The sequence below is a fragment of the Sus scrofa genome, chromosome 3 (assembly GCF_000003025.6).
Source record: "Sus scrofa isolate TJ Tabasco breed Duroc chromosome 3, Sscrofa11.1, whole genome shotgun sequence".
Taxonomy (NCBI): domain Eukaryota; kingdom Metazoa; phylum Chordata; class Mammalia; order Artiodactyla; family Suidae; genus Sus; species Sus scrofa.
Genome location: NC_010445.4, coordinates 91,678,147 through 91,705,684, shown reverse-complemented (window position 1 = coordinate 91,705,684; position 27,538 = coordinate 91,678,147). Strand labels below are relative to the sequence as shown.

General features: G+C 38.3%; 1 protein-coding gene across 5 annotated transcripts in view; it reads right to left on the bottom strand.

Annotated features, from left to right (window-relative positions):
• FSHR (follicle stimulating hormone receptor) overlaps positions 1-27,538 on the bottom strand; it is a 168,020-nt gene that overhangs the window by 69,571 nt on the left and 70,911 nt on the right. For all 5 annotated transcript variants that reach the window (XM_021085884.1, XM_021085883.1, XM_021085881.1 and 2 more), the window contains exon 2: positions 21,833-21,904. In XM_021085884.1, coding sequence (XP_020941543.1) covers positions 21,833-21,904 — 72 coding nt within the window. The remainder of the gene's footprint in view (positions 1-21,832; positions 21,905-27,538) is intronic.

Here is a 27,538-nt window from a genome sequence, read left to right as displayed (position 1 = left end):
AAAATTGAACCCGGAAGAAACAAGTAGAGTTTAATAGAAAAAGCCTAGCAAATCATAGTAATATTAAACAATTATTCAATTAAAATGGTACTAATTTGGGGCTATTTATTATGTTTTATGATTTGTTTTTCTCACAGTAATATCATGTTGCTAATATTCTTTATTCATTTATTTTTATCTTTAAAAATTGTATTAAAGTATAGTTGATTTATAATGTGCCAATTTCTGCTGTACGGCAAAGTGACTCAGTCACACGTATTTATATACTCTTTTTTTAAAATATTATTTCCCACCATGGTCTATCCCAGGAGACTGGATATAGTTCCCTATGCTGTACAGTAGGAACTTGTTGTTTATCCCTTCCATATGTAATGGTTTTCACTCCTCACCACCCCAACCAAAAAAACCTAGGAGCTGTTTAAAAACAAGATAGAACTAAAGTGCTCTACAAAAATGACATGGAAAATTGCAAATGGAAGGCCAGGGTTAAAGCACTTGAAGTGCTGTGTTGTGCAGGTAGAGTAAAGCGATGCTGATTAATTTTAGGGTTTGATAAATTTGGGTTTAAAATGATAAAACAATTATAAAATAATATGAATAGAAAATACAACTTTTAGAACAGTAGAGAGGAAAAAATGGAGACTAAAGAATTTTTTTTTAAATGGAATTTTGTTATTTAAAATTATTTGAGAACTATGTCTAGATACTCATGTTGCAACAGAACAAAGGGTGGGGGAAAATGTAATTGTAATGTATACATGTAAGGATAACCTGACCCCCTTGCTGTACAGTGGGAAAATAAAAAAAAAAAAAAAAGAGCATAAAATTATTTGAAAGTCCAGCTGTTCTTTGCAGGCACATACGAAAGCAACTGACCTTTTTTTGTATTTTAACTTGGTATCCTGTGAACTTGATTTATTTGCTTGTTAGTTTTAGAGTTCTTTTAAAAAAATTCTGATATCCAATTTTATTTTATTTTTGTATGATTTTTTAATGCTTAAATGTTTGATCTGGAATTATTTTGTTTTTATTAGAGTATAGTTGGCTTACAATGTTGTGTTAGCTTCAGGTGGTATAGCAAAGTGAATCAATTATACATATACATATATCCATTATTTTAAAAATGACTTTTTTATTAAAGTATAGTTAATTTAGAATGTTTCTTCAATTTCTGCTACACAGCAAAGTGACCCAATCCTGTGTTCTACAGTAGGTATCAATTCTTTTTTAAAATTATTAAAGTACATTTAAAAGATTGTACTAATTTCTGCTGTACAGCAAAGTTATCCAGTCATATACATATATAGTTTTTCTTATATTATCTAGAAACATAAAAGAAATTCTGATGGTGGTATGTTAAGCACTAACAGGAAAGGCTTTATGATTGGGTGTGTATATGTGTATATATGTGAATATATGCTGGATGCCAGAATTCTTCTGATAGCTCGCAAATCTATTTGCACAAAACCCCGTACATATCCTAGTCATAAATCTAAGGTAAAGTTTTAGAACATGCGTAGGACCAGGATGGCAATTTTTTCACGTTATTCTGTTGTAGCAAGTACAATTGCACATGTTGATGCAGCCAACAGATTCTTTATCGCCGAGTAACCAGGCAGCAGGTGTCTCTAGGGGCTCTTTACATCCTCGTTTTCTGGTCAATTTTTGAGGAAGCCCATGGTTGTCTTTTTTCTTGTTTTGCCAGTCTTGTTTTCTAGAGAGCCAATGTCTTTTACATCAACTTCCCTCTAATGACATTCAACATCCATTGGCAGTAAAGATAACGTATTGTGGAGCCCCTTTAGAGAGACCTCTGTCTACTGTGCTTTCCAAGATCAGCCTTCATGGAGGAGGGCACAGGGACACACACACACACACACACACACACACACACACACACACACACACGATGACCTACTCTCTCATCTTTCCAAAATGACTTTAAAAATGTACTTTTCTTGTATTTGTGACTCTTTTCTTTTTTTCCTGCATTCTGCAAGGCTTTTCATTGAAAATCAAGGTGGTATGTTCATTATAGGCTCCTATGTTTTTCCCAAACTGGTGTCTGATCCCTTCCGCTTATCATAGTCACAGATGAGCTCTGGTTTTCTTGAATTAGAGATTCTTATCCTTGTCTTAACACTTTAACATCTTTCACTGTCCTCTAAAACATTTTGTCAACATGCAAGTATATGAAAAAAGTGTTACAAAAGAGCATACATAATCTCTATTTTTTTTTTTGTCTTTTTAGGGCCACACCCATGGCACATGGAAGTTCCCAGGCTAGGGGTCAAATTGGAGCTGTAGCTGCTGGCCTGCAGCACAGCCACAGCAACACAGGATCTGAGCTGCACCACAGCTCATGGCAATGCCAGATCCTTAACCCATTGAGCAAGACAAGGGATTGAACCTGCGTCTTCATGGATACTAGTCAGGTTCATTACTGCTGAGCCATGGTGAGAATGCCCTATCTCATTTTTGAAAAATGTCAATCAACAGAGGAAAAATTGTGAAAGGTTGTTCACTGAAATACTAACAGTGGATGTGTTATTATAGAATTGTGTGGAATCATTTTCTGCTTTGTTTTTCTACAACAAGCATGTATTACTTTTATAATCATAAAAAAATCCTATCATAATTGTGAAAACTGAAACCATTTCCATCAGGGTCAGCATTCCTGATTTCATAGCTTGGGAGAGGCTATAGGTTGCCAAAGGAAGGCAGGCAGTACATAAGGACGCATTGCTTTGTGAAACAATATATGCTATGGTTTGGGGAATGACTTGAAAAAAAAATTTGTTTGCTACTTTGTTTTTCCTATTCAATTGCAGTTAGGTTTCTTCTAGGAATAGGCTCATGGAACTATTGCAGAGTTGGCCACAAACATATTATAGTATGGTATGACCAACATGGAGTTTGAGTATCTTGTGACTGGACCATGGGCCAGGAGATAAGTCTTAGAAGAAGCCCTGTTGATACCTTTCACCCAGCTCTAATCTCCCCCACCCCAACTCCACCACTACTCAGAACTTATCACCTCTCTATAAGTTACTCAATTCCTTTTAAAAAATGTAATGTTCATTTTCTGTTTCTTGCTCTAAGAATGTAAAATCCATAAGGGCTGGTCTTGGTCATTGTTGTCTTTCCAGTCTCTAGTGCACAGTAGGTGCTTAGTAAATCTATGTGGCAGGAAGAACCACGTGTTAAATGGCTATGTATGTGGAGAGAGGCATGGTAGTACTGAAGTTGGAGGAAGAGAATGGGTAGAGATGAGAAGGTGAGAAAGGAAACAGCAAGGATATGGGGCCGTGAGGAGCCTGATCTGGCTGATGGGGAGAAATGTTCAAAGGGATTTGAAAATAAAGCAGGAGAGAAGCAAAATAAGGAGTGGGCAGAGTTCTCTTGTGAGCAGTAGGTTAAGGATCCAGCATTGTCACTGCATCAGTGGCTTGGGTTGCTTCTCTAATGTGGTTTCAATCCCTGGCCTGAGAACTTCCACGTGCTTAGGGCACAACCCAAAAAAGGCACGTGCAGAGGATGTGCTGAGAGCAAGGCCGGATTTCCTAACATAGGGTTAAGTCAGGGCTCTGGCATTGATACAAAGGAAATAGTCTCTTATTCTGATTTACTATAAAGGGAAAGAGGATGCTGGTACAAAATTTGGAATAGGGATGGGCTAGATGGTTTCTTTTATTGTCTGTCTGTGATAATATTACTTGAGTCAAACATTCAGGTTTAAAGGCTTTGCAGTTGGAATCATTTTCAATTCAAACCACCTGACAATGCAAGACAGCTATACTCATACAGAAACAGAACACTTAAGGAGATACAGACCTTTTTCTTTAGGCTTCTCTGAAACTCTAATTAAATGAAATGGATCTGTGCCTCCTGCTTAGCTCTGATTTTTTTTTTTTTCATATAATGCATTTGAGAGGCGTATCGTGAATATGTATTTGAACATTTTGGTGATACTCATTTGTGATGAGTGTGGATAGAAATGGAATTCACTCAGTATAAAATGTTTACATGCTACAGTGAGCACGCCTTTGCTGTTTCTGAAAAGAGACAGCATGCCTTTTTGCTTAGTCCAGCTTCTGAGGGTGACATGTCAGGGAGCTCCTCCTGCCATGCAGAAATCCTGAGTTATACCAGAAAATGGAAATTGCAATTAGGATGGGCAGAACCAAGACCGTGTCTCCTTTCCGGAAAATGTGCATATCTCTTATAAGATTTCCAAGCTGCATGAATTATTTCAGTCCTCATCTTACCTTTGATTAATGACCCTGAAGGATTTTATTTTAAAAATATCTCTATTCTAAAGAAGATACAAAGATAGGGATTGCCAGAACACAATGTAATAGGATATTCTAGAATTGAAAGGGAATCTGATCTGAAGCGTTCTAGACAAGGACAGATTGTTGCCTTGAGATTACCCTCTTGACTTCCTTGCCTGAAGGGAAAGGAACAGACTCCCTCAGCCTAAAGGGGAGCTCCTTCCTATCTCATCATGGGACATTTAGTTTTAAGAAGTGAAGAGGAAGAAAACATGCTGGAGAAATGGTGCAATGATAGTAGACTTAAAGTACTTTAACCACCATCCCATTATCTATATTGCAATTCATTTTGGCAGTGTTTACAGGGACATAAGCAAAGCCAGTGCACATTCTTCCATATTGTATTTTACACTCCAGGGTCTAGAGATGGTGATTTTGAAACTTCAACTTCTGAAATTTTGACAAGTGACCTGGTTCTGGGGCCTTTAACCTGTGGCTTAAAGATAATCATCTACTCTGGTGCTTAAGAATTATTTGGAGTGAGAATCAGGACAGATGACATGTGAATGGGAGAATGAGGAGATTTTTAATGCCAAAGAAGGGATGGTAGAACACTGAACCTGAAAATAGGATTATTAGATTGGTGGTGGGGGTGTCTCACAGGGTAACAATTTAGCAAAAGCTGGTTGTCAAAATTCAGTAGTGCTCTTGATAAAGTGCTGAAAAATTCATTGACATCAAAAATTTCGCCTCTATATAGGATGGCTACAGAACCCACACAAGTGTTTGTTGCTGTACCTTTTGTAGTCTTTTGAGGGTCATGGTTTTACTTTTAGTCATACATTAGTGAATGCTGGAAGAGCAATTTTCCTTTTTTATGGCTCTAATTGTGGCATATTAAGTTCTAAAGAGCCAAATGTATTTCTAAGGTTGGTCATCCCTAGATTTCAGGGATAATAGAAGGAGCGGTTTAGGACTAAAAAGACAGAGATAAGGAGGAAGGACTGAGGAAGTAGCATATTTAGTTCTTTCAAATCCTACCATTTGCATTGTTTAAATAGAGGATTGCCAGGAGGCAAGACCAGCTATGGTATAGTGTCACTTATGAACTCACTGATCAAACATAGCCTGTTTTTTTATCTTGATGCTGATAACAGTTTATGAAAAGAAAGAAGAATATAGCAGATCTTAGAGCATTTTGAACAGCACACCAAGACTTTCTCATATTTCTACAATGGAGGAAACTCGGCTTGAGAATAGTGAGCATTCACTTGGCTTTCTTCAGGGGAGATCAGGAAAACACTATTGTGTTTGAGTAGGAACAGAGTATTTCCCTTTCTGACTTCTGTGCTGCCTGAGTTTAGGGAGCATGATGAATTTTGCTCAGAAAGGAGAAGTACTTCATGGAGTTAAGAGGTCTGGTTGTACCAAATTACCCCAGATGCAGTTGGCCATTTCTTCTATCTGTGCTTCTGAGTGGGACATGGTAGTGGTATGTGTTTATTATTTAATCAGGGAAGGCCATCTATGAAAACACAGAGATTGGACAATGAAGGCCCTGAAGTGATCTTTACATGTACTCTGATTTGAGTATGTAATTAGAATGAAGTAAGTGGACTCATATAAATCTTCCATTTCTTTGGGGTTTACATACAGCCAGCCTAAGGGACATCTCTCTATGGAGAGCTGGTCTCCTTAACAAAAGTTTCCCCAAGTCAATGAAAGTAAACAGTTTTTGATGTAATTTGAGTCTGTCTATTGTACACACACCATTACACTATCCGGATATTGATGGACGATCTTCTAGCATCTTGACTACAGAATCATAGGTGGGGCATTAAAGGAGTCAATATCCTAAAGAAATTAGATAGTTATCCCAGTGCATGGAGGTTATTTTATTCTATTCCTGTTTGAACTTTCAGAGCTCAATGGGAGCCCATTGTGCATAATGTGATCAAAAGACAAGAACTGTGGGAGCCTACAGACATCTTTAGGGAGACCTCATATCCCCGTTATGACTTTGAATCTGTTTCACTTATATCTGCCACTCAGAACACTTTGCCCTCTCCCCTTTGATTACAGGAATCCTACAATCTCCACAAAACCTTCTTTGGCATCTCTGTTCCACATTGATCTAACTCCTACCTCTTTGAACTGCTTTCATCACCCAAGGTCTAGACAGCAACATTTAGAGGTTGCTTCTGTTCTGGTTTGTGACCTCTGTTTCACATGAATTCCTCTCATTTCTGTAAGTATATCGCAAACTTCTTGGATGCCAGAACCAAATCCTATCTTTTCTTTCAGCTTCTAATAGGGATGACTGACTGAAAGATGAATGGATAGATAGATCGATAAATGGAGCTTAGGAATTTCTAATAAGAATGAATCTGAGAGTTTGGGAAATGTTGTTCTTCCTGATTGCACAAAGTCATAAGTAGGTGGGGGAGATTCACACTTGCAGTTGGTGAGGAGCATCTCTCCTGTTTATTACCATTCCCTCCCGAAACCTTTTCACCCTCCTACTTTCCCTCATTCCTTTTATACACCACACTTAAAATTGGAGGCATAACCTTGTTCAAGAATGTGCAGAACAGGAACATGGTAATGAACTCTTGTTGATGCTATAAACTTGATGAATGACTTGTGGAGGAAGGGCATTAAATGGCAATCTCAGTCCAGTGATGAGCTCTGCAGTATTCCTCCCTTGGAACTTATGTAGACCAGCATAGCTTTCATTCTGCTCTAGGTTTCCTGTGAGCAGCACTGATTGTGAGGAATGTTTCTGGGACTTGGCTGAAGGAGTAAAGCACAAAGAAGGTCTCTTTGTTTCTTTCCAGCATTCTGGCTGCCCTCCTCCATCTCTTTCCCACCTCATCTTAGAGCTGTAGCTGCATTTGATCTGAATGAAACATGTGCTACCTTGACTTGCACTTTCCCTCTGACCTTTGTCCATTTCAAGCTGCCAGGACATAAATGCTTGTATTCAGTCTTCTCCTTTTTGCCTGAAATATAGACAGCCTGCCACAAGGAGTGCTCAGTCTTACTTTGCCCAGATGAGCTATACAGTGGGTTTGCCTTTGAAATAGTTGTACATGAATTACATTTTTCAGTGTTCAACTGTGTTTCCAGAATACCAATAGAGGGGCTTTCATAAACTGAGACACTTTCATATTGTCTAGTTATAATTTAAAAAATGAGGACTGTATTTTACTATTAAATGTGATCTGACAATGACAAAGATAATAAGAAAATTTTCTCCATTGTCTATCATTCAATTAGAGCAATGGAGCATATTTATGCATTTTTTTTTCTGTGCTTTTCTCTAACTGTTTCATGTGTATTTATTGACAACTACAATGGATCAGGGCAATTTCTCTTGCGTCTTCCACCATAAGCTCCATACACAGGACTACTACTTTTTCAGATCTTGTTACTCCATGTGGACCATGGAGCAGCAGTGTTGGCATCAACTGGGAACTGGTAAGCACTGTAGAATCTCAGGTCCCACACAGACCTTCTCAGTCAGACTCTCAGTATTAGTTAGATCCCCAGGTGATTTGTGTTCACATTTGAGGTGCCAAGATGTAGAAGATACTTAGTAGAAACTCATAAAATGTTCATTTAATTTAACTAAAAAAAATCCTCTCTTGCTTAGATGAAATTCTGTATCTTGGCTAAGAAGTTCTGGTTGAATCTACATGTTAATAAAATAGTAATTCCTAGGAGAGACAAAGAGAAGTAGGCAAAAACAGTAATAAGAAAAGCCAATAAATATAGCTGAATAGGGATGTTTCCATTAAAAATGATGTTTTGATGAGATAGCATGGGCTAGTTTTTAATAATGGATACTCTATTGGAGCATTTCCTCTTTGGCATGGAAAAGGCTAGTTTTACACTTGGATTTTCATTTCTTGGACCAGACTCCAAGGGCATCCATCCACTCCTAGGGCTTTTTTTTTTCTCCCCACTTTGGAATACTCAAGACTGAGTGGGAAGTATGGGAAATGCTGGACAAAAACACCTGCATATAAAGTTTATATACTTGGTAGAAATATAAGGGTTACTTTTTTCTTCTTACTTGGACACTCTGTGCTAATGACACTTGTTACTGTCCTGTACTAAGGTGACTGTAAGACTCTCAAGATGTAATTTTCCTTTAATAAATGAGGGCATTGCAGAAAGTAAAGCATTGTATAGACAAAATGTATAGCATGTGGCATCTGAGGGAGCTGACTTCCATCACTTCCTAGGTATTGATTTCAGGCCAGTCACCAAACTTCTCTGAACTTCATTTCCTCACTTGTGAAATGGGCTCTGATTCTTGTCTCACCTGCCACTGAAGGGTTGGTGTGTGAGATTAAATGTGCTAATAGGTATATCAAGCATTTTTGAAGTTGTAAAATAGGTAACCAGTACAAAGGTATTTAAACTACCACTATAAATAGAATGGAAAAGGACTCTATGAATCCTGCTTCTCTCCATTAGAAAGCAAGATAATCACACTTCTATATCATATGTTATCTGGACTACTTTTGTTGCATTTGTAGATATTACAGAATAATAAATTACTGTGTAAGCATTGGAGTCAGAAAGTCTGGGTTCCAATCCTGGCCGCACTACTTATTAGATGTGTGACATTGGGCAAGTCGCATAACCCCTTTGACTTCGATCTCCTCACTGTAAAATGGAGATGATGAGGTTATGATAATTAAATAAGATAATGCATGTAAAATGGCTCACCTCAGTTTCTGGCAAAATAATCACTCAACAAATGACGGCTGATTGTTGCTTTTCCCCTTGGGAACTCCTTGAGAGCAGAGACTTGGTATCTTTATCGCCCAGGGCATCTAGCAGTGACTGGCACATAAGCTTCATCAAGTCATTCCTCATCTCATTGATACATTTTGTGACTCAAAAGGAATTTGTGGAATTAATGACCAATGGAAGGATTATGCTTTTGGGAGTGTGCCTGATCTCTCTCAGAGTTGTTCGCAAATAGAACAGAACAAACACGACAGCGCATACACTAGTCAGAGGAGGTGTCCCTAGCTTGAGGAAGCATATTAGCTCTACAAGCCTCATCCTCACAGGTGTTCAGGGAGTGATGGAAGTCACAATCATTTACGCCGTGAACCCTGATAAATCACTTGATGGATTAGCTGGTGTCATCCATCAGCCTGCACTTGTCTTGAGTACTTGACTGAAGTCTATAAATCTCCTGTCTTTAAAAAGCTCCAACTGGTGATTTCTGATTTGGCCTCATTTCCTTGAAGTTAGGATATAACTTAATCTCTATGCAGGATTTTGTTGTTGTTGTTATGGAACTTGATGCAGCGGTAAGCCACTATCCTTTTTTCTTCAGAGCAAATGTCTGCTTTACTAAATGAAAAGTCACATCTTATGTGCTTCACTTGATTAGACTGATAAGTTATCTGTACATATGAAGAGAAGCAGCAAGGGCAATATAAGAGATGGTATAAGAGGGCAATTTTAAACAAATACATGAAGACTTGGACCCTGATTTTTAACACTCAGTAAAGGAAAAACAAATACTAGCCTGAGTTTTCTACCTGGCCAGTCAGACCATGATGGATCTTGTCCTCAGTAGATGGTATTTTTTTGGTATGAGTTTTGTTTTTTCTATTATAGTTGATTTACAGTGTTCTGTCAATTTCTGCTGTACAGCAAAGGACCTAGTCACACACACACACACACACACACACATATATATACACTTTCTTTTTCTCACATTATCTTCCATCATGTTCCAGTAGATGGAATCTTGAAGGCACTAATGTCTATGATTATAAGACGCTCATCTTTCCCTCAAATTTCTGTTCATGTACACATGGACTTTATAGTCCAAACAAGTAAGTCAGTTTAGATATGGTTTTTCATGTATTAAAACAAATCTCCTTAAGCATATGTGCCACATTGACTAAAATCCCACTATGAGCAATTCAATCCTTTGGAACTGACATACCCACTTTCTGTCTTTTTAAAAAGGCGAACTGTCTGGGAGGATCCAATTCAGGAACTCCTTAGAATTTCAGTGCAAATACATTATTCAGATGCTGTTATCTTTACTGAGAAAGAAGAATGAAGAACAAGATAAAAAAAATAATTTTTGAGAGACTGATTTGGAGAAAAGATCCTGAAAAGCTGGGAAAAGACTTAAGAGGTGGAGGTGACAAATTCACAAACTTTACTTGCCATCATCTTTTCAGTGTGCCCAGCCCCACGCTAGGTGCTTTGAAGGAATATGAAAAGAGAGAAACGTTAGATCTGTAATCAGTATGGGGTTGAGCTTGAGAAGCCATGAATGGGAAGCAGAACACATGTGCTCTCTTTATTATTCATACCTTGCATTTGTATGCACTTTTAACTTTTCAAAACATGCTCACATCCAAGTGCAAATTACATGTTTATAAAACACTTGACATCACCAATTGCTTTCTCTATGCCCAGACTCTCTCAGAATCTCAGACCCACTGGGGTGCTTAACTTCCACTTTATTCACTTAGGCTTCTCTGGAGTTTATCCTTCAGTCTTCTGCTTTTCCTCTCTACCTGTTTACTTCTGGAATGGTATGAACTATAAAAACCCATCTCCAATCATTTGATTTCTGGGTAAGCTAGCCAGGGTGGTTCTGAGAACCACAGAAGGGGTTTATATAGCATAAGATTCAGGTAGTTTGTTGATGGGTGGGCAGGCAAGTGGGTCCATTTCCTATTTGAGTCTTTTACTGTTTAAAGTATCTTATTAAGTCATAAATAGCCCAGATGGATGTGGTTGTGATGGGCATGGGCTAAATGAGGATATAAAAATAAATAGTTTGTGTATCGATTGAAGCTTGTGTTTAGATTGCATCTTTTTATTTTATTAAAAAAAAAAAAACTAGCAAGTGTCTCTAGGGCAGAGTCATGAGGCTATTTTTAACTAGAGTATTATGCTGCCTTAATTGTATCTTTTCTGAGTAGACACAAACTTTGAATTACTGGAAGAAAGGAAAAAAAGGCCAGTTCATTTTGGTTATATCTGTGAGCCCTGGCAAATATAACACATCTGAAAGTCTCTCCCACAGCTTGCCTTGTCAAGAAAGGTCAGAAGGGCAAGCATGGGGAAGCAGAAGTCTTAAAAGATATTCGGGGTGATGTTGCTTGGCTGTTGATTAGAAAATGGAAGAAGATTGTATTTGATAGCAAGCCAAAAAAGCCTGGTTTGAGTGACCGCTGTCAAGCCTTGCCACTTGTAAGATTTAGCTGCTGAATTAAAGGCACTGAACAGAGGTCACCAGGACCACGAATGACTTAGAGCATCAAGTTTCCAAGAAGCTGGAAAATCCTAGAAATGGAAGCTGTTAATGAGGGCATATCTGACCTTTCCCAAGCAAGAGAGAATTTACAACACACATCTTTATTACTATAAGCTTGCTAGCTTGTAGTGGATGGTATGTACTGAATGGGTCTCTCCTTCCACCACACCAAATTCATGTATTGGGGCCCTAATCCTCAGTGTGGTGGAGTGTGTAGACAGGGACATTGGAAATGGACAGGGTCATGGAGGTAGAGCTCTCATGATGGGATTGGCGCCCACATGAAAGGATAGAGAGGCTGAAACTCCCTCTTCACCATGTGGGGATACAGAAGGAAGGCAGGGAGTGGGTTCTCACGAAAACCTGACCATGCTAGCACTCTAATCTTGGAATCCCAGAACTGTGAGATTTAAATATTTGTTGTTTAAGCCACCCAGCCTAGTATTTTATTGCAGCAGCCTGAGCTGATTAAGACAACAGGGCTCTTTTCTATATTCTTTCAGCATTCCGTTCCTTGGAATTCCTTCTAGCAAAGGAAATGCTACACTATCTTCATGGATAAAGCAGAAAGGATGAAGATGTGGAGAGGCATAATGAATCTATAGTTGCAGGCACCCATAAAATCACTAGATCTCGGAAACTGTTTCCTTTATCAGTTTCCCCCACCTCAAACACATAAAAAGAAATCAAAGCGAAAACAAACAAGCAAAAAACAAAACCAAGCATATAAATGCAAAGCTAATAAATTATTCTCTTTCTGATCTGGGCAGCTATTAGATATTGCAGAGTTTATTTTGAGGACCCACCTAGAAACAGTTGAAAATAAGGAAACTTAATGGAAACACTAAAACCACATCAACCCCCAAAGTGACAAGAAAACGGCTTCTTCTGTTCTTGGTTGAAGCAATAAATACAGCAAAAATACTTAATTTCTGAATATTTATAGATGACAGGAAATGAGATAAGGACTTTCACCTTCTAGACACTAACTCATGTTTGACCTGGGTCAATATTGACAACTTAATTGGCTCAACTCTTACATTTCCCAAATGCTGACTAAGTTATTTTGCAACTTAACAGGCAGCTAGCTTTGCAAAACCTTGAACCAAAGCCAGTCTCATCACTATCTTCACCCAGAACTGAGTCTGTACAATGGAACATGAAGGTGAAAAAAATATTCAAAGAAGAAGTTTCCCCTCCTCTATGGCTATCTCAGTAGAAAAATGACTCTAGGCTCTCGTTTATGCAATTCCAAGGGTTTAGGCATACAATTCTCTCTTCTACATTTAAAGGGCATCAAAGGAAGCATTCACAGCCTTAATCCTTCCCTTTGTCACTTTTCACTTTTGTAGAATGATTCTGGAAAATGGCAGACACCAACAAAAAAGTCTTGTGTAACAGAAAGGGCCAGGTTAACTTGGGTTCAAATCCTAGCTTCACTGAAAAAGAACTCTGATGCTGGTTGATTGCTTTCTTTTTCTGAATGTCAGTATCCCTGTCTGCAAAGTGCAGGTTAACTGAGTTACAGTATTTAAAACATCTGGCTCCAAATAGGAGCTATAAATTGTTTAAAAAAATTTTACTGAAGTGTAACTTTTCAAATCACACTATGCACTCATTCTGTTAGCTAAGTTTGTACCAATTCATATATTTTGTATTAATCATCACAGTAAGATGTAGAACATCTCCTCTAGCCTAAAAGGTCCCTTTGTGCCCCTTTGCAGACAATCCCCACCATTACCCTTGGTCCCAGCAAGTGCTGATGTGCTTCTTATCACCATAGATGAGATATTCTTTCTTCAAGTTTCATATAAATAGAATTTTATAGTGTAGAGTATACTCTTTTGTATTTGGCTTCTTTGCCTTAGTACAATGCTTGAGATTTATCCATGTTGTTGTATTAGCAGTTTGTTCCTTTTATTATTTATTCATATTCTATGGTATGAATATAACACAATTTGTTTATCCAGTGACCTGGTGATGAGTATTTGGGTTGTTTTTAGTATGGAGCTGTCATGAATAAATCTGTTATGAACATTTTTGACCAAGTCTTTGTGTGGACATACGTTTTCATTTCTCTTGGATAAGTACTTTATAAGAAACTGCTAAACTCTTTCCCAAAGGGGTTGTACTCTTTTACAGTCTCACCAGATACACATGAGAGTTCCAGTCGCTCCACAGTTTCACCAGGACCTATACTATCCATCTTTGATTCTAGCTGTTCTATCTCGGTATGAGTATGTAATGATATTTCACGTAAGGTTTTAAGTTGCGTTTACATAATGATTACTGATGTTGAATATCTTTTCATGTGTTTATCGTCCATTTGTATGCATTCCTTTCTTAAGTAGCTATAAAAATCTTTTGCCCTTTTTCAAATGGATTATTTACTTTTCGCTTTTAAGAATTCTTTACCTATTCTTTATACAAGTCCTTTTTCAAAAGTAGGTTTTGGAAATATTTTTCTCCTGCCTGTGTCTTGGCTTCATTTTCCTGATAGTTGCTCTTTGGAAAAGCAGATTTTTTATTTGATCAAGTCAAAATAAAATATATTTTATGTCTTTTGTGTTCTATTTAAGAAATTTTCACCTATCTCAAGATTATGAAGATTTTCTCATAGTTTCTTCTAGAAATCTTAGTTTTAGCTTTTACATTTAAGTGTATGATCCATTTAGAGTTTGTGTATAGCATGAAGTAAGGGTTGAAGTTTATTTTTTTCCCATATGAATACCAAGTTGATTCAGCACAATTTGTGGAAAAAAACCCCATTATTTCTTTACTGTAATAAACTCAGGATATAGAGGATGAGGGAGCATTTCCAACTCATTTTATAGCGCCAGTATAACAAAACCAAACAAAGCAATTATAAGAAAAGAAATATACAGACTCACATCTCTTCAAATATAGACACAAAAATTCTTAACAAAATATTAGCAAATCAAAATCTGTGTGTGAGTGAACTTTAACAAATACAAAGCAGAAAGGCTGGGGGAAAAAATGTAATTGTAATGTATACATGTAAGGATAACCTGACCCCCTTGCTGTACAGTGGGGAAAAAAAAAAAACAAAAAAACAAATACAAAGCAGATAAGTTCATTTAGTTGCTCAAAATAACCCATTTAATTTCCATCACACTCACCATGACACTCAGTCTTGTCCACATGGCCTATAAGATGCTTCATGACCTCAGCCCAGCTTTTTCTCTGACCTTATCTTCTACCACCTCCCTTTGTTTACTCTCTTCCAGCTATATCATGTGGACACACTCTACATATTGGTGAATACTCTTTCTAACACATTGGCTTCAGACTTAAATGTCATTTATCTCAGTGACTTTGAACTGTGGATGTATATTAGAATCACCAAGGAAGCTTTAAAAAATTAGCAATCCTTGGTCCCACCCTAGACAAAGGGAATGAAAAATCCTTGGAAATGACGGTCAGCCTTGTGGATTATTTTGGAAGTCCCCCAGGGGATTTTAAAATACAATCTGAAATGAGAACCCACTGAATCTCATCTTTTTTATGCTTAGGGATGTAAATACTCTCTTCCTATCCAGAAGTCCAGCCAACTCTGGCCTCCAGTTTTTTACTAGGTGCTTGTAAGAATTATCGGCCTTTCCTTCTTGCTTTATTTCAGTAAGTGGGACCCCAGGCTTCTTTGCCCATCAATTCTCTGAATCACCGAAGGTCAGAGGAGGAACATACCTAAGTTATCTAACAAGGATTTGCTTAGGGAGGCAAAGCAGATTAGAACCCAAATTTTCTAGCATCAGAATTTTAGTTACTGGGCTTCTTTCCTTTCCTTTTATCTGTGCTAAGCGAGCCTGAAGAACTGAGACCTGGGAGGATCTTCAGCTTTTTTAGTGTGTTTACAACAGTTTTCATTTAATAAATCTCTTCCTCTAAAAGTCCCTCTGTTAACTTTTCTTTCCCCAGTGATATGAGGGTGGAGGCTGGAGTGTCAGACTAGTGTTCTCATTTTTATGTGCAAATAAATCACTTGATTATATTTTTTGTCCTTATGTTATCATGAATATTTCAAATGAATTTTATATGGTTCATATTTATGGTTTGGGAGCTATTTTATATTTTGGCTCGTTGCCGTCTCATCTCCATATACCATATCTCAGCTGATGATGTTGATTGGTCTCATTTACATATTCATCATGCTCCTATTTTCCAAAGATATTTTGTTGTACACTGGCTTTTCTTCCCCCTCCAATGTTATAAAAGCACATAGATGTGTTTTTAAATTGCACTCATTTCCATACATAATTTTTCTGGTTACCATAAATCACCACATTGTCACCTACTCCCCCCACCCTATTTAGTATAATCTTCACACTTTATACCAAGCTGACATATGGCTCTGAAGTAATTAAAGACAATGTAAACAGTTTACAGTGCACTTTGCAAAGCCACTTCACATTGCAGAGAGTTTAATGATTTCCTTTTCCCCCAGCCAGTCCCAAAACAGTAAAGAGTCAGTAGGGAGCTCTGAGATAGTGACGCTGATTAAAGCTAAGATGTGACAGTCATCATTTCATTTCTAATGGAGAAGCCCCTGCTCCACTTCTACCAAAAGACTCTTTTTTCTTTTGGCTTCTTATAGAAGCACAGGGAGTTGGGTTAAGCTGGATTAATGAAAGAATGAGTTAGCATGGATTAGGGCAGAGTGACTGAATTCTTTCAATTATTTTAACAGGAAGAAGGGGGAAGAATCAAACTCAGCTAATCTCCAAACCGTCAACCTCTACCCCACACCCAGGTCATAGAACCCTCTTTCTTCTGGAGAAGAGGAGGGCTCCTTTTCTTTTGAGACTTTCATTTTTGCTCTACTATCAGCATCTAATCTCCATGGTTCCTCTGGCAATGCCCTTAGTTTTTGTGGGTCTCCCTCCCCCATTCCAGGTCCATGTGGTCTAGGTATGTGTTTTCAATTCTAAACATGGATCCCACCACCCAGGCCACAGCCAATCTGAACATCACATTCTCTTAGCTTCAGTGCTTGGTGCAGGGATGATTGTGTGATGTAAGCAAGTCAGACTAAATCTCGAACTTTCACGGTGAGCAGGAAAAAGGTCAGCTCTTTGCTCATGAACAGAACTTGAGCTGACATGTGAAGGCAGGACTCCTGTTTCCTTCTTGCCACCCAGGCTGGGGCTCAGGGCCAGAACTAACTAAGCCAAGGAAGGGAGACCTGAAGGAGGGAGAGAGGCTTTGTCCTAAAGACCTTGAACCTGAACACAGCTGTTTCTAAAGCCATTCTTCCTATCTGACCATCAAGTTAAACGAGCCGTTAAATTCCCTTATTTTTCTTAGGCCCATTTGAGGTTCATTTTCTTTTGCCTCACATAACAAAAAGCCAGAACAAATATAATGTTTGTATCTCTTACTCTGCACATATTATCCTGTCCATTTTTGTTCTGGGTTATATTTTAAACTAGGTAAGCGCCTAGATCATAACAGATTCTCAGCCACTCTTTATTTCTGGATATTTTCTCTCTCCAACTAATTATATTGGTTTGTTCACTTTTATCATGCACTAGTCAGATATTTATTATATGTACCTGACTCTGTGTGAAACACTGTGGATCTGATACTGAGACAAAGCAATCATGTCCTTGAACTTATGGAACTTACAGTCCAATAGGGGAGTTAGAGATTAATTCAGTTACAACATAAATAAGTGCAAAAATGCTAAGAGGGTAGTCACCACACAGAGACTAATGGTATTATGAGAATGTAGTAGTGGGGGATTTTGTCCTAGTTGGGGAGGTCAGGGAGGGCTTTCCTAGGCAACTGACACTGGTGTAGGAATCAGAAGATTGAAGAAGAACCTTCTAAAGGAAGATGACAGTGTGGAAAGAAAGTTCTAGTCAGAGGGACCAGCATGAGTCAAAGAAGGCGCATGGTGGGCAGCACAACATGGTATATTTTATGAACTGAAAAGGGGCTAGGAGAGCAAAGGAGAGAATGTGAGAGGGCTGGTTTCTTTGTTAAGAGCAGCAGTGAGGGATGGAGTGAGTGTGTGTATACAGGTGTTGAAGGTGACATGACCAGGTATGAAGATAGTATCACTCTGGTTGCTGTGTAGAGAATGGATGGGGGGGGTGAGGGGAGAGCATGCTGGAGGATAGGGCAGCACAAGTTGAGGGCTGCTCCATTTTTCAAGGGAAAGATTGTGGTAGTTGGAGAAGGAGATGAATGGACAGTGTGGATGCAGTGCCAGGAGATAAAAGCAATGGCACTTGATGTTGTACTTAATACAAAGTTAAGTTACACTCTGCCCTTGCTTTTTAAGAAGAATCCAGGCCTCTGGAAAAACCTGTACACTCCAAATATAATCTGATAAATGTTGTATTGCTATTCTAAGTACAAGATTATGGTTTGGAAGCACTGGGAGAGTTCTGGAAAGGCACTGCTGAGAAGTAAACATTTGATCTGGCTTCTGGAGGACAAGGATTCTCCCAAGTGGATTTTTAGGCAAAAGGACAGCATCTATCTGAGACCAGTGTGAAAGTATATCTATTTGCTTGTTCACTCACACACTCCCGTGCTTCTATGTTTTTGGTCCCTTTATGTGCCAGGCATTGTCCAAAGAACCAGCCATCATATTCTAAATAAGTGATATGATGTCTGATAAGGGTAGTGCTTGGAAAATGGCAGCTCTTCCTACCTGGTAAAAGTGTGTGGTACACTGTGTGGAGTGAGGGATAACAAGGTTTGATTTCTGTGCCAGGGACCTAAGACTGAAACCTACAGCAATGATGGGCCCTAGAAGTTCTTCTGCAAGGGAATTTGGGCAAGGCAGTTCTGGAAGCAGAGTGGTAGGACAATGGAGCTGGGACAGGCAGCGCAGCCTCATGCAGTAGACTGTGCGAGTGACTTTGAACCCCATAGCCCCAGAAGTAAGAGGAGGACAGGATTCTGGAGATGTTTTTGAGGGGGAGTCAATAGAACTGGAAGAGCATTGCACATAAAGGAGAGAGAAGGCACATGAGTCAAGAGAGACTGAGTTTTCTTGCTTGGGAGACTGGGAAGATGATGATATTATTCACTGGGCAATATGGAAAGATGAAGAATATAAGGATAAAGATAATGAGTTTGTTTGGATATACTGAATTGGAGGTGTCGGCAGTTCACTTACGTGTAGATGTTTAGGAATCTCTCCATTTCAAAAGAATTAGGGCCTCAGAAGAGAGGTGGGGTTTGTAGATGAAGGTTTAGGAGCCCTGGTAAAACATTATTTGATAGCTAATGATTTGAGGGCGTGACTATAAAAAAAGAAAATGACCAAAAATGGAGCCCTGAATATCTGAACTTTGGAGGGGCAGCTGAGGAGCAAGAAAAGGTTATGCAGTAGTCTGGAAAGGTCAGAGGGCAGGCTGGAGAGTGTGATATCACTGAAGTTAAAGGGGAAAGAGTTTTGAGAAGGACGAATGGTCAATGTAATCAAAAGCTATTTATAGGTTAAGTACTAAGTAGACAAAGTAGAAGTCATTACTTTGACAGTTTTGGTATGTTTGGGACCTTTGATAGAGTCTTTTAATAGTGCTAGAGAATTTGTGGTTGAATAGCAAGTGGGCAGGCTGAGAATGATTGAGCAGAAAGGATAGAAAGGCGGTGAGTGCAGGCTGCTTTTTCAAAAGATTGGTAGTGATGGAGAAGAGAGAAGAAGGAAGGCAGGGTTTATATAAAAAGTTTCCTCCCTTCTCTTCCATAACGGTATGTGAAACCAGGCCACATATGCAGAATGAGTGAAAGGGATTTTTTTAATGATCTGTGGAGAGGAAGGTATCAAAGAGGAAGCCAATGTTAATTAAATTCAGGAGACTGGTTAAAAACTGGAGCAAGAACATAAAAGAAGAAAAGAGATATTAAAAGGAGATGAGAACTCATCAGTGACCAAGAATAGGAGGTGAGAAGATAGGTGAAGATACACATAGAGACTGAATGGTACAAATTGTCTCTTCAGAGTTAAATTCAGTGCTGGGTCCTCTACTTGAGAATGTTTTGGAAGATTTTGGATGTAAAAAGTATTGAAAAGAGGGATTCCTGTCATGGCTCAGCAGAGATGAATCTGACTGGCATTGATGAGGACACAAGTTCGATCCCTGGCCTTGCTCAATGAATTAAGGATCCAGTGTTGCTGTGAGATGTGGTGTAGGTCTTAGTCTCGGCTCAGATCCTGTGGTTGCTGTGGCTGTGGGGTAGGCCAGCAGCTACAGCTCTGATTGGACCCCTGGCCTGGGAACCTCTGTATGTCATGGGTTTGGCCCTAAAAAGACAAAAAGCAAAAGTATTGAACAGATCTAAGATTAATTTTTTGGCATCTGTGTCAGTGTAGGCTGATGAATAAAAGCATGAGGTAACAATGGACAGTCTGTGTCTGAGTAACTTGTTTCTGAACCAGTTACTCTGTCTCTGAAGTTATTGCTTTGTCAGCTCAGATCAACCATTTATGTCACTGCAGGAAGGTCCCATGGGAAGCTGAGCACCCAAATGAGGGATCAGTCACATCTGCAGGATTGTAGTATTATTAAGGTGGATTATTTGTGGTATCTGGCATTCTTATCTTTAGAATGATTCCTATGGAGTTACAGACCTGTTGGAGAGTGAGACCTCTCCAACAGTCATTTAGTCTGTTAATTCCAAGTAGGGTAATGGCTAATCCATCAAGGAATACATTTTGAGCTCAAAGATTCCCTAATTCTATTCCTTTTCTGTTTTTCTTTGTGAGCTCTGCTCAGATGAGTGTCCCATCTCCCAATTCCTGTGCATGTTGATGTCTTCAAGAAGGTAAACCCTGAAGATGGCAGGTCTTAAACTGGCTGTCATCCAACTGGGAGATACTTGCACATTGAAATTAGGGATCAAATAAGCCATCTTCCTCTTTGCAAATTATTCCCTTAATAACCAGATGAGGAAACCAAGGCTCTGAGAGATAAGGTGTTTTAATCAAAGTTACACCAGAAGTCTATACTAAAAGTGTCACTCAGACCCAAGAGTCTGACCAACCTCCTCTAACAAGGTGGCTTAACCACTGAAAACACACTTGCCACTCTCTCTCTGCTTTGTGTTTCTTTCATTAATGGATTTCTTTCTCACTTCTTCAGACCTGGGCAAGTATTCTTTTTAAAAGTTGGGTGAGGAGTTCCCGTCGTGGCATAGTGGTTAACGAATCCGACTAGGAACCGTGAGGTTGCGGGTTCGATCCCTGGCCTTGCTCAGTGGGTTAATGATCTGGCATTGCTGTGAGCTGTGGTGTGGGTCGCAGACGTGGCTCAGATCCCATGTTGCTGTGGCTCCAGTACAGGCTGGCAGCTCAGCTTCGATGAGACCCCCTAGCCTGGGAACCTCCATATGCTGCAGGAGTGGCCCAAGAAATGGCAAAAAGACAAAAAAAAAAAAAAAAGTTGGGTGAAAGAATCAAAAGAAAAAAATTGAATGACTTAAGAAGAAACACATATAACCTAGGGGGTTGCTTTACTTTTTATAATGGAAGTAAAATTCCCTTCTGTGTAATCTCTCTGTTCGAATACTTACTGGCATTTAAATCCTGGATTCTGGCTGCCTCTGTGGTGAAAAACACATTTTCCCATACTTAAAAGATGGGATCAAGTACTTTAAAGGTAGGATAGGTTATCTTAAGCATGGAAGAATTTGTTGTTTTTTCTTACTATACCCCACTTTGAGAAAAGTATATCTGGGGAAATCCCTACATTAAACTAGCCCGATAAAAAGTGGATGTTTACATTAACAAAGTCTTCTCTTTACAAAGGAAATCTCCCTCAGTGCTATAAATTTTCTCAATACTTTTGAATGTTTATATATCAATTACCACTTGTCACCATGACTTAGGAACAAGAAGTCTAGAAACCCTCTAAAGCACAAATGTTAGTCCCTGCTGTCAATTAAAAATTGATCAGAAATAATAGAGAGTATCTCTTAAAAAGAATGGATGTCAGTAGAGGCTTTGGTTTATAAAAATTCCATTCATAGTACTTTGAAAGCAACATTTAATACCAAAAAGTGAGAATTGCTTGGATTGGCAATGGGCACATGCTAAAAGACTGCACACTACTGTTTAGGAAATGTGGTAAGGAAGTAAAATGGGACAAGGTGCAAAAACTTTGTATTTCAGTCTGGTTTCTAAGCATAGAGCATTACACTAGATTGATCTGAGATTGCTGCCCATACCCAATTTTAAGCATTCACACACTGCTCAGGTACATACATTTTCTCCAGGTCCCCAAATCCAGAAAATGCTCCTTTTGGGATGACTCGAAGCTTGGTGAGAACAAACCTCCTGAAAAGAGAGTGGGTAGAAAATATCACAACTTATTCATTTATTGATAAGTCGTTGGTTTAATGTGTTAATATCAGACAACAGCCAACATATACTAAGTGTTTGCCATTTAGTAGTGGTTATGGTTATTTCTATGTGATTTCTTTGCATCCACACCCCAAAGCAGTGATAATGGCACTATTGTTATTCCTATTTGAGTAAGAGATCACTGAGGTTTAGGGAGGTTAAAAAACTTAGCCAGGGTCATATGGCTAATATGCGGCAGAGCTAGGATATGAACCTTCTCATCACTACTACCCCATGTTGACTCCTAATAGCCTTGTGTGAGGCTCCTTCTCTTTCTCTCTTCCATCCCCCAATAACTCCTCCCTATTGTCCTTCTTAGCTGGCCCTGCTTCTTACTTCAGAGAAAATGAAACCAATAGAAGAGAACTTCCTCCTGTTCTTACACGGCTCCCAGCCATCCTCCCACCTGTGCAGGGGCTTACATACTCTGCCTTCCCTCCTGTTACCATGGGTGAACTGCCTGGGGTCCTGACTAAAAATAGCTCCTCCACTCTACATCATATCTTTTTCTCTCTCTTGTCATGAAGTTAGTCACTACAGCAATTTCTCTCTTTCTTTCATACGTTCCATTCACCTACTGCTTCTTTATTGGGTCCTGCCCATCAGTGTGCAAATATGCCTTAATTTCTAAGAAAAGTCCTAACCTCAGGCAAATTCAGCTTTTGCCATTTTCTTCTGCCTAAAATCTTTGTTTCACACCTTCCTCAAAATTACTTACAATAGCTCATATCAGTCAGAAACAACAACAACAAAAACAACAACATCCAGATTTTATATAAATCCCTGCAGGACGCTGTAGGATCTTCCCGCTTTCCCTTCCCATAGACTCTCTAACCTTAATTTTGACAACTCTCACTTTTGCTTATCCCATTTTTTTTTCACAGCACTTTTTTTGCTATTCTTTGTACATGCCAGGTTCCTTCTTGTCTAATATTTTTGCATTTGCAATTCTCTCTTCCTGAAGCATTTCCCTCTCAGGTCTCTGGCTTATTCCTTCAGTCAGCTGCTTGCTCAAATGTCACTTTCTCAGTAAGACTTTCCCTAACCACCCTGCTAAAATGATAGTTTTCCCAACCCTCTTTCTTCCTAATACTTCTGACATGTTATACCTTTTATTTACTCATTTATATATTCATGTATTTATTTATCTTTTTTAAAAAATTTTGTCCGCTGTACAGCATGGAGACCAAGTTTTACTTACATGTATACATGTTTTTCCCTCCCTTTGTTCTGTTTTGATATAAGTATCTAGAGATAGTTCTCAGTGCTACACAGCAGGATCGCTTTGTAAATCCATTCCAAGAGCAATAGTTTACATCCATTAATCCCACACTCCCAATCCCTCCCACTCCCTCCCTCTCCTCCCGGGCAGCCACACTCATAACTAGAATGCAAGCTCTGTGAGGGCAAGGAGTTTTGTCTTATTTGTCTACTGCTGTATATCACATACCTAGAACAGTGGCTGGTACATGAGAAGTATTCATAAAAACATTTCTCGAATGACTAAATGATTAGCTATTAAAGTCTGAGAGTTCTAGGTTCAAGGGTAGAATTAAGAGTGACCCTTTGGGAATCGCTACAACAGAAATGCTGTTTCTTCCTCTGCCTTTCTTCACTCTCATTTTCTCTTGCTTTGCAAATGATTAATAGGAATTTGGTTTTCTTTCCACTTTAATCCCCCCTTCTGCAAGGTGGTCTGCCAGTAGGAATTCAATACTGTGGATTTGGATAGTTTTGCAAACCTTCATTGTTTTAGTCTCCTATTATTTATTGGTGAAATTTAATTAGTGAAATTCTTGTTTCAGATCAAGTTATTGGTCAGGCAAACAGTTCTACTTTTTTAAAAAAAATTTAAATTTATTTTTAATTTTATTTTTTCACAGCAGGGTCCCTTTATTTTTTTTTGTCTTTTGCTTTTTTTCTATTTTTTATTATTATTGTTTTTTAATAGTTATTTCCCCAATACAATTTTTTTCCTACGGTACAGCATGGTGACCCTGTTGCACATACATGTATACATTCTTTTTTCTCACATGCTCCATCATAAGTGACTAGACATAGTTCCCAGTGCTACACAGCAGGATCTCATTGCTAATCCATTCCAAAGGTAATAGCCTGCATCTATTAACCCCAAGTTCCCAATCCAACCCACTCCCTCCCCTTCCACCTTGGCAACCACAAGTCTATTCTCCAAGTCCATGATTTTCTTTTCTATGGAAAGGTTCATTTGTGCCATATATTACATTCCAGATATGTGATATCATGTGGTATTTGTCTTTCTCTTCTGACTTACTTTACTCAGTATGAGAGTCTCTAGTTCCATCCATGTTGCTGCAAATGGCATTATTTTGTTCTTTTTTATGGCTGAGTGGTATTCCGTTGTGTATATATGCCACACCTTCCTAATCCAAGATGGACATTTGGGTTGTTTCCATGTCTTGGCTATTGTGAATAGAGCTGCAATCAACATGCAGGTGCATGGTATTTATTTATTTATTTATTTTTAAAGGAAGGTTCTGTCTGGATATATGCCCAAGAGTGGGGTTGCTGAGTCATATGGTAGTTCTATGTATACCACCATACTGTTCTCCACAGTGGTTATAGCAGCTTACATTCCCACCAATAGTGCAGGAGGGTTCCCTTTTCTCCACACCCCATCCAGCATTTGTTATTTGTGGACTTATTGATGATGACCATTCTGACTGGTGTGAGGTGGTATCTCATAGTAGTTTTGATTTGCATTTCTCTAATGATCAGTGATGTTGAGCATTTTTTCATGTGCTTGTTGGCCATCTGTATATCTTCCTTGGAAAAATGTCTATTCAGTTCTTTTGCCCATTTTTCAATAGGGTTATTGACTTTTTTGCTGTTGAGTTGTATAAGTTGCTTGTATATTTTAGAAATTAAGCCCTTGCCAGTTGCATCGTTTGAAACTATTTTCTCCCATTCTGTAAGTTGTCTTTTTTTAAAATTTTTTTATGGTTTCTTTGGCTGTGCAAAAGCTTGTCAGTTTGATTAGGTCCCATTGGTTTGTTTTTGCTCTTATTTCTGTTGCTTTGGGAGACTGACCTGAGAAAACATTTGTAAGGTTGATATGAGAGAATGTTTTGCTTATGTTCTCTTCCAGGAGTTTGATGGTGTCTTGTTTTACATTTAAGTCTTTCAGCCATTTTGAGTTTCTTTTTGTGCATGGGTGTGAGGGTGTGTTCTAGTTACACTGATTTGCATGCAGCCGTCCAGGTTTCCCAGCAATACTTACTGAAAAGACTGTCTTTTTCCTTTTTTATGTTCTTGCCTCCTTTGTCAAAGATTAATTGACCATAGGTGTTTGGGTTTATTTCTGCATTCTCTATTCTGTTTGATTGGTCTGTATGGTCTGTTTTGGTACTAGTACCACACTGTCTAAATGAATGTGGCTTTGTAATAGTGCCTGAAGTCTGGGAGAGTTATGCTTCCTGATTGTTTTTTTTTCCCCCTCAGGATTGCTTTGGCAATTCTGGGTCTTTTGTGGTTCCATATAAATTTTTGGATTGTTTGTTCTAGTTCTGTAAAAAATGTCATGGGTAATTTGATAGGGATTTCGTTGAATTTGTAGATTGCTTTGGGTAGTATGGCCATTTTTACAATATTAATTTTTCCAACCCAGGAGCATGGAATATCTTTCCATTTCTTTACATCTTCTTTAATTTCCTTAATTAATGTTTTATAGTTCTCAGCATATAAGTCCTTTACCTCCTTGGTCAGATGTATTCCCAGGTATTTGATTTTGTGGGGTGCAATTTTAAAAGATACTTTATTGTTGTATTCCTTTTCTAATATTTCATTGTTAGTATACAGAAATGCGACTGATTTCTGAATGTTCATCTTATATCCTGCTACTTTGCTGAATTTGTTGATCAGTTCAAGTAGTTTTTGGGTTGAGTCCTTAGGATTTTCTATAAGTAGTATGCTGTCATCTGCATACAGTGACAGTTTTACCTCTTCTCTTCCAATTTGGATGCCTTTTATTTCTTTTGTTTCTCTGATTGCTGTGGCTCAGACTTCCAGTATTATGTTGAAAGACAGCGGTGAGAGTGGGCATCCCTGTCTTGTTCCAGATTTTAGTGGGAAGACTTTCAGCTTTTCTCCATTGAGTATTATATTTGCGGTGGGTTTGTCATAAATGTCTTTGATTATGTTACAGTATGTTCCCTCTATACCCACTTTGATAAGAGTTTTGACCATGAATGGATGTTGGACTTTGCCAAATGCTTTTTCTGTATCTATTGAGATGATTGTGTGGTTTTTGACTTTTCTTTTGTTATTTTGGTGTATGACGTTGATTGATCTGCATATGTTGAACCATCCTTATGAACCTGGGGTGAACCCCACCTGGTCATGGTGAACAATCTTTTTGATATGTTACTGGATTCAGTTGGCTAAAATTTTGTTGAGAATTTTTGTATCTATATTCATTAAAGATATTGGCTGATAGTTTTCTTTTTTGGTGTTATCTTTGTCTGGTTTTGGAATTAGGGTGATGGTGGTGTCATAGGATGTCTTTGGGAGTGTTCCCTCATCTTCAACTTTTTGAAAAAATTTAAGGAGGATGGGTATAAATTCCTCTTTGTATGTTTGGTAGACTTCACCTGCAAAGCCATCTGGTCCTGGACTTTTATTTGTAGGGAGTGTTTTTATGACATATTTGATTTCATTTCTAGTGATTGGTCTGTTCAGTTGGTCTATTTCTTCTTGATTCAGTTTTGGCAGGCTGTAAGTCTCTAGAAAGTTGTCCATTTCTTCTAGGTTGTCAAATTTGTTGGCATACAATTGTTCATAGTATTCTCTAATTGTTTTTTATATTTCTGTGTTATCCATTGTGACTTCTCCTTTTTCATTTCTTATTTTGTTTATTTGGGTTCTCTCTCCCCTCTTCTTGGTGAGTCTAGCCAGAGGTTTGTCAAATTTGTTTACCTTTTCAAAGAACAAGCTCTTGGTTTTATTGATTTTTTTAATCTTTATTTTATTGATTTCCTCTTTGGTCTTTATGATTTCTTTCCTTCTGCTGACTTTAGGTTTTGTTTGTTCTTCTTTTTTCTAATTCATTTAAGTGGTAGGTTAAGTTGTCAATTTGAGATTTTTCTTCTTTTTTGAGGAAAGCTGTATTGCTATGAATTTCCCTCTGAGCACCACTTTTGTGGCATCCCATAGATTTTGAGTGGCTGTGTCTTCATTATCATTTGTCTCGTGGTATTTTTTAATTCCCTTCTTGATTTCCTCATTGACCCATGGGTTTTTTAATAGCATGTTGTTTAGTCTCCATGTAGTCAGTTTTTTCTCATTCCTTTTTCTGTGGTTGATTTCTGGTTTCATGCCATTGTTGTCAGAGAAGATACTTGAAATAATTTTTATACTCTTAAATTTGTTGAGGTTAGCTTTGTGCCCCAGTATGTGATCAATTCTTGAGAATGTCCCATGTGCACTTGAAAAGAATGTATATTCTGATTTTTTTGGATGTAATGTCCTGAAAATGTTGATTAAATCTAACTTTTCTATTGTGTCCTTTAAGATCTCTGTTGCCTTATTGAT